General features: G+C 45.7%; 1 protein-coding gene across 1 annotated transcript; it reads left to right on the forward strand.

Moving 5' to 3' along the window:
- Window positions 1-3,606: 3,606 nt before the first annotated feature.
- On the forward strand, window positions 3,607-8,129 carry LOC149330174 (zonadhesin-like). The gene is made up of 3 exons (XM_089559762.1): window positions 3,607-3,800; window positions 5,561-5,876; window positions 7,259-8,129. Exons 1-3 carry the CDS (start codon window positions 3,737-3,739, stop codon window positions 7,941-7,943), a joined length of 1,065 nt encoding a protein of 354 aa, XP_089415888.1. The 5' UTR covers window positions 3,607-3,736; the 3' UTR covers window positions 7,944-8,129.

Genomic DNA, 8,129 nt, shown 5'->3' on the forward strand with positions numbered 1-8,129 from the left:
ACTGACTGCATGCAACGCTTGCCCTGCCACTGAATAAAGAAATATCTTGTGAATGTTAAAGGCTGTCAGTGTAAATAATTTTAACGTTGCTCCATCACAGAAAAAAGTCGTGAAATGCAGACTTTTCCAACGGTATTTGATTGAAGCAGAGGAAACGGTGTGTTGAGAAGTGTCCTGTCTACTTTAATGGGTACGACATGAACAGTAAATCTCCTGGCGTTCGAAACATACTGTAAAAGTCAGCATTTAAAAGCAACTCTTTATACTAATAATCCAAGTCTAAAATATTGTTCCTTATCAACGAGAAGCCCGAAAGGACTGACTGCAATTAGTAGTAAAAAAAATTTAATGCGACACTTATGGGAAAAATAAATGATTTATATTGAAAGCGTGCCGCATTCTAATCATAGAGAGACAACTTCCACAGAAAAGGCAGTTTTTAAAAGCTAAAAAAGAAAAAAACACAACCAAATAGAGGTGCCACCTTAACCGGCCGATTTCGAAAATAAAATGCTTGCGTCCACACCTATTTTTGGTTGCGGACCCCATAGTCTACATTGCGTCAGGATTTCGACTGGCTGGACGATTTTAAAATCTAATCTAACGCCAAAAAGTGTGCCTTTTGCTGCATGCATGAAAGCTGGACACGTTCCAGGAATAAATCATTCGACGGACCGCATTCTGAGGCCCAATCGCGGCCCGAACCCGAGAATCAAAGCCCGGGCCCAGCATGCCAGGCTCGACGTCAGGCCCGGCCCGGGCAACGGCCCGTTCCTGCAGGAGAAGAAGAGATAAATTTTTCGCTCAGCGCAAGTACCCTCCAGCTACACAAGGAAAGAAGCGGCCGAACTGGAAGATATGTCATATCGCCGTAACTTGGTCGCTTAACCCTTTTCCTTAAGCTTTATCACCACCCATCCCTTCGCAGTGATTTGTTTCAGTCACCTTATGCCATCTTTCGACGCCGTAATCATTCTTTCAAAGTTAAACGCGTAAACTGTCATTCATCGTCATACGCCAATTCATTCATTCCATGTACTATCGCTGAATAGAATAGTGTGCCATCAGCCATCGCCACAGAAACTGACAATAAAAAATTCCAAGAGCTTCTAAGCTATGAAGGAAATGTGTAAAAGTTTGCTGTTTTTGTAAGTGTTCATTTTTCCTTTGTGTTATGCCTTATGTTTTAACTCATGTTTTTTGCTGCACTTATTTCGTCAAATGTATCGCGATTACTAATATGATTGTACCCCCCTCCCCTATGTAATATCCTCTTCTGGAGGGCCTTTAGGCGTGACTTGAATAAATAAATAAATAAATTGCAATAATTGAGATAGCAGATGCAGATGCCAAAGTAAGTAAATAAGCACTGAGTAAATTTTGTTCTCAACAAACACTGTGGCGCTATTTCATCTATGTCGCTGCTATAAGACCACAAGTGTAGTTTACCCTGCAGTAATGAATCAAAAGCCGCTCGCAACCCCTCTATGCACGGGTCCGAGCATAGCACAAGCACGCGACTATAAGCCCTGACCTGCCCTCGCCTGGAGAAACAGCACATCTTCTGGTCCCGGCTTTCGGGCCGGGCCGAGCGATACCTTGCAGTGCTGTAGCCAGAAATACGTTTCTATACTCACTGCAACAGGTTCTTCCGCCGGAACTGAAGACAACGCTAGACAAAGCAAATGGGCTCCGCGCAATGAAAAGAGGAGATATAGGTTGCGTAGTTTTAAATCACAGATGAAATTGAAGAATGAAAAGAAATTGGCGTATTTTTCACGGTCGCTTAGATCTCAGGGTAATAAGCTGCTAAATTGATAGTACTCACCTGGAGGACATGCTTTTGTTTTCTGCAGTGATACCCGGGATAGTTGATGTCAAACCAGCCACATGTTAGGTTGCACCTAACTTTCGGCCAGGTGAATGAACAGAACCAAGGTTGAATTTATTAATTCAAAGCAAGTGTTATTCTTTCCGTTATAATGGGATAACGTCCTGAGCAGTGTGTGTATGACTTTCTGCTTCTGAAGCGAAAAGCCTGAAAAAGACTGAAGCGAAAAAGCTTTCGGCCTGAAGACTTTTGAACGAGACTGTACATCAACAGCACTGACACCGAGGCTTAAGAAATGAATGCAGGAGTGAATGAATGCAAAGCTTCTGCGGCTCAATAGGTCTTAGTGAGCTTGGTGGATACAGCCCTTATTCCAAGGCCCCTACGGCTGCTGCGATGATACCGGGTGGGTCGATCAGTCTACGTTGATCTTCCAGGTGATCGCTAGAGAGCGCTACTTTCCACTGCTCCGTTGTGGCGTTTGATATGTGAGGGACTGCCTTTATGTGTTGACAGCGTCATTATATCCGGTAAAGGGATGGTCTATCCCCCAACCAAGGGCATGTGTCTCGTTGCTGGGAATGAAGAATTTTGTGCGAAGAGGTTTGTAAATGTGCGTGTTTGTACCCATTGTGTCCAACGGGCCTACTGCTGCCTGTTAAGTTTTGAGTTTAACGGGGAGTAGCTTTTACACGACTGCACCGTTAGTTTGTAAGACATTAGCGGATTTCTGTTCACCGCCAGTGGCTCGGTTGATGTCCCAAGAGCTATGGCGTCGGCTTCTTGGTTTCTACTAAGGATGGCGTGTCCAGGAGCCCATGGGATGGTGTGGTGCTTCTCCATAACTACACACAAGGCAGACTCTACAAATGACCAGTGAATGCTTATATTGAGACATATTGAGGTGAAAGAACTACATGGGTTAGGCGCTAACCTTCATCTAACTTGATGTGTGTACATGTTAACGAATATAAGAAAAATAAAGGCTTGCGCAGGAAAAAATGCCGCAAACAATACACTTTCACGCAAAGAGCTCGTAAAACTTATCTTAATGCCTAAATAGCACCACTCACCTATCACTGACACAATTACTTCCTCTTTATTTTATGATGTGCTTAGACACCCATGTAGTGCTGTTGCGCGATAGCATCTGCCTATGGTCTTTATGTCGTGTAATCACCGCTGCACGATTTGCAGCCGGTGCAGCGCTCTCATAAATATCTGATAACTAAATTTTTCTGAGAACTGTCGCCTATAGAAGATTCGTTTGAAGCACTTCCTGTAACATCTGCCGAGTTGTTCCTGGCTACAAAATGCGAAAGGATCGAGCGCCGCCAGAGACCCACAAATGCGTTTCAGCTTTCTGAGTTCTAGAACTTGCGCAACCCCTTTTTGAAGAACTGCCCATTCTCTTTTAGTTATAGCCAAGAAGAACGCGCGTGTGGCCTTGTCCAGAGAGGAATAATGTCGGCGCTTGAAGGGTTCCTGCCTACGAAGGACATTTTGTGTCTAAAATTGTTTCGAAGGCTATTATCCACACACACAATTAGGCAAAGGAAGTGCATGGAGACAAGCCTAGCAGAGTGAAATATTTCGGACTGCTATTGTTCAAGTAGTATTGCTTCATGCCGGTAGGGCCACGTAGCGACTTGATTCACTGCACTTGGAAAGGGATGGGAGAATTTTCTACAAACATCTGTCGGTTCTGATGTCATTCAAAACGATTGTCTGCATGAGTTCCATGCAATCAGCCTTAGAGAAAACCTGTTGTCAGCGTGTACAAGACGGGAGAGCTGGGATGCTGTAAGCAGACCGCATATTTCTGGTACCGAGCATTTAAAACTCGTGCACAAGAGTAGTTCGAAAAGTGTGTACGTCTGGAGGAAGCAGCTAACGGTATTCGCAATGCCTAAGATAGCATTGCTGCTTCTTTTTATCGGTGGAGTCGCCGCAAATGGACAGGCTGTAGGTGAGTACACTGCGCCGTGTTTTCTTGCGATTGTTTCTTGCGGTGGTCATTGAGAGCAATGATGTTTAAAAGAAAGCTGCTTGGGCTATGCAGCGTGTACCCTCATGTTACAATACTGCAAAGAGCAATCACACATGCAAAGGTTTGGAGGACAAGTCGCCACTTTAGTGAATATTGTAATCCCCGCATCTTTTGTCGTGCGCACACAGGGGCTTTGGAGATTCAGACACCTCAAATCACGGCGCAAAAAGCAAAAAGAAATAGCCCTGCTGTCACCCTTTTCACAAGCATATTGAACAAAATGGTGCTTCATCAGGAACACACAGCTAGGAGTGTATGATATCCTACCGACGGACGACCAGTTAGCTATAACATGTAGGGATTTGCTTTTCCCTTTCTATCGGCTCCAAATTTTTTGTGGTTGAAGCAACACAAAAAAAAATAATTTTTAGGCAGAAGGTTCAGTCCTTTCGAAGTCAGTCCAAAATCTAGACATTAAATTTATGTCGGCTCGCTTTGTCAAATTTCTAGCTTTTTTCTAAAAAAAAAACACCTGTATTATCTTTGCATTCTTTATGGCAGAGTACACGAACTAATGCCGGAATTGGATTGTAGTGAGATTAAAGGATACTCCGACTTTTTATTCAGATATTTCACTGAAGATTATTGCGCATAAAAATGTGCATATTGTTGTTTGCCTTCGCTGCAATGCACAGCTAGAGCAGTAGATGAGTATTAGTCATACGTTACGTTACTCTGTCTTATTTTGTATATTAGCCATATTATCGCACGGGAGACGTACTCTTAGTTAACTGCCCAGTTGAAACGCCAGAACTGATCCTCATACGAAGTTTTTATTATCTAACTCTTCATAGCAGTAACTGAGACCCAGTTGCATGGAATCAGGTATCTCGCAGCGACCATGGTAGCACTTTTCGTGACCGCTATAGGCATTCTACAATTCCGAAGTAGTAGTGATTATTGTCGTGTCTCTGTGTTGTGTCTTCGTTTCGCTTCTCTCCGTACAAAGTTTAGCGGTTTTCACTAAGAGGATTATTACTTCACGGAATAAACCAGCAGATAATTAAATTGAACATTCGTTTGGCAAAGACAAACCATCAGGGGTGCGGATATGGAAACATAATCTTTGGAAACATAATCGAATACGCATACTCTAGCTTCGCCCCCGAATCGACTACGAAAAGCGCATTTAAAAACCGAATCGAATACGAATCAAATATTCGTACAAAAGTAACATTCATGTCGAACGGCAAAGCGCTATACCTCAAGAAGTTAAAAGTTGAGGTGCTATACCTCAAGAAGTTAAAGCTGTACCTATTCAAAGACGCAGCGCTAATCTGCTTTTAAGGGCAACAAATACGAAGCTAATATATTACCTCCCTGCCAATCATGTCATGTGCGTAGAAAAATTATCTTTTGCGACTGTCAACGGTGACCCTACCAGCTCCACATCTCAAGTGATGAGAGGGGCAGCAACCATGTCATGTGCGTAAAAAAAAAAACCTTTTTTTGGCTGACAACAGCGACCAAACTATCACCTCATCTCAGTTGATAAAGGGGCCGACAATCCTGTCGTCTCAGTCGATGAAGTTAACAAGACCTTGTCGTTAGCACGAGCCCCATCCAATCACCCTATTCTACTAAACGCTAACCTTTGTTTCCTTCGTGGCACGTTGCTTACGGCAATGGGCATGCGAGTCTAGTGTGCCTAAAGTGGTTTGCCTGGGCTTTGTTTTCAGAGATGCGTCGCAGGTGCGGCGTCAATGAAGTCTTCTCTCCGGGTGGTAGACCACGACCAGACCAATTTTGCAAACCCCGGCTGACCCATCCGGCGTTGCGGTTCAAACTCCGCTGGTGCGTGTGCAAGCCAGGCTACGTGCGGAACGCTTGGGAGCAGTGCATCAAGCAGCAGGAATGCAGCCAATGCAGCCGCGAAGCCAACACCGACTTCAATCTTTGCTCGTCAGCGTGCCCAGAGATTTGCGGCAGGCCGCGACCAGCTATCTGCACTTTGCAGTGTGTCATAGGCTGTGCCTGTCCTCCGGGCTTTGTGCGGTAAGTTCTGCCGCATGCTTCAGTCCATATCTGGAACAATGTTCTTCAGGCGTTGATCTTAAGTAGGCGCCCTGTGAGACCATGCGCAAAAATTGCGGGCGGAACCTCTGTAGCATTTGCTTCACGTGCTACTACCGGGTCCCCAGACACAAACTTACGGGCAGTTATATTATACATTTTTCTACGTGGGAAACAAAAAGCTAGTCATAGGGTTTATGGATTAGGCGGGTTCAATGTCCCAAAGCGACTAAGGCTATGAGGGTCTCCCAAGCGAAGGGCTCCGGAAAATGTGAACGCCTGAGGTTCTTTACCATGCAGTGACATGACACAGTACACGGGCCCCTGGAATTTCCCCTCCATTGAAATTCGACCGCCGCGGCCGGGATCGAACCCGCGCGTTTCAGGTCAGCAGCAGAGCGCCATAACCAATGATCCTCCGCGGGGGCACAAATATCTAATTACGCTTCCCACTGGCGACATCCAGTTGTTTTTCTTCTCCTACTTTCTATCCTCAAGCGAACCAAAGCAAAGCAGAGGAACAGCATAGTACCGAATCTGTGGGAGAGTACGCCGAAGTACCTCAAGCGATATTAGCCAAATTTCAAGTTTACGGGGATAGGGTGGCTGCAGCTTTTAAAGGAAAGAGTTAATTGGAGAGAATGACCCAGTAGCATGCAGCTGATTACTCATAACTTCATCCTGCAAGCTAAGAATACAAAATTCAAGTTTACTTCTCTTATTTTCTCTTGTTTCTTTATACTTTCTAAGAAAATTAGGCCGCATATTTTCCAGTTTTTTGTGCGCTTTGATTAGCGTAGGAGCGCAAAACTGGCAAAGTAGCCTAAACTAGAGAGCAGAAACGCGCCGTCTGTTCCTATGCAGGAGAATTTAATCCTCGGTTTCAGGTAACGGTTTTCTCTTCAAAAAATATCCTATTGACAACATATACTCGTTACTTAAGGCGTATTTCATGCCTAACTGCACATTTTAAACGTTAGAGACGGGTAGGAAATCTTAAGTTTCTTTAATTGCACTGAATTGTTTAGATACGACGAGTTGAAATAAATTTCAATAGATGGCGTCAGCTACACTAGCGACAGAGCGCAGCAGCCGCGCATCAAGCAATGGGCTAGGCGACCTTCTTGCGGCTGAACTAGCGGAGGAGGGGCGCAGTTGGCGCCTCGCCGCTCTAGTTCTCTTCGTTGCCAAGAAACGCTGTCACCGAGTATAAGATTGGCGCATGATAGGCTTAGTTACCAGTGCGCACATGTACAAAACATAACTGGTTCCCGCTTACATCCTTTTTTTACATCACAAGAGCTGTTCTTTTATATATTAACGCCGTCTACTAAGAACACCCCTTTTCTCTCCCCTCTTTACAGAGCTTTCCCACAGGGTCCTTGCATCAGCCAGCGTATATGCCAGGGCCGCTGCCCTGCAAAGAACCAATTCTTCACGGCCTGCAAGTCCGCGTGCCCTGCGACCTGCAAGAATCCTTTCCCACGATGCCGCGGGGTATGCGCGGGCAATGGTTGCGTTTGCCAGCCAGGTTATGTCACGCTCAAGAAGAGCCCTCTTACCTGCGTCCGGCTCGACCAATGCCCGGGCTTCCAAAAGAGGTGTCCTGGCCCGAATCAGGTGTACACAACTTGCCGATCGCGCTGTCCCGCCACTTGCGGCGACAATGGGAACCGCATGTGCACCGCTAACTGCGCAGGTGAAGGGTGCGTCTGCAGGCCAGGCTATGTTCAGCTGCAATCGAAGCGGCTGATCTGCGTGCGTCCAAACCAGTGTCCACCTAAGCCTACACCTAAGCCTAAGCCAAAGTGTCCAGGTCCCAACCAAGTGTTCACGACATGCATATCACCGTGCCCGCAAACTTGCTGGGATCAAAGGGAACGCTTGTGCCCTGCAGTCTGCGCTGGAATAGGCTGCGTCTGCGAGCGCGGATACAAGATGAAGAGCAGTTCCCCCCTGGTATGCGTCCGTCCGCAACAATGTCCGACGAAAATAGAGCAGGCTGCTCCCCAACCTGCGGGACTTCCAGCCACGTCGATTTCTATATAGGATGTCAAGTTTTAGCTGTGAGGGTCATGCAATTTGAAAACCCTGTACGGGATAATAAATACAGCATGTGGATGCTAGCAAGCTAGTCGTTTACCAGAAGCAGCTGGACCAGTTGTAGGTTGCACATATTTCAACTTTCTTACGTAGGGAAATTGCTTCAGAGCACAATGTACTCGACGCCGTTCC

This window comes from Amblyomma mixtum, chromosome 9 (assembly GCF_055824585.1).
Source record: "Amblyomma mixtum isolate Tamu chromosome 9, ASM5582458v1, whole genome shotgun sequence".
Taxonomy (NCBI): Eukaryota; Metazoa; Arthropoda; class Arachnida; order Ixodida; family Ixodidae; genus Amblyomma; species Amblyomma mixtum.

Bases quoted from the DNA above. Each gene is read 5' to 3' on its own strand.
- LOC149330174 (XM_089559762.1), top strand. From the start codon at position 3,737: ATGCCTAAGATAGCATTGCTGCTTCTTTTTATCGGTGGAGTCGCCGCA. The intron at 3,801-5,560 runs GTGAGTACACTG...CTTTGTTTTCAG, and splicing joins CGCAAATGGACAGGCTGTAG to AGATGCGTCGCAGGTGCGGC. The intron at 5,877-7,258 runs GTAAGTTCTGCC...CCCTCTTTACAG, and splicing joins TGTCCTCCGGGCTTTGTGCG to AGCTTTCCCACAGGGTCCTT.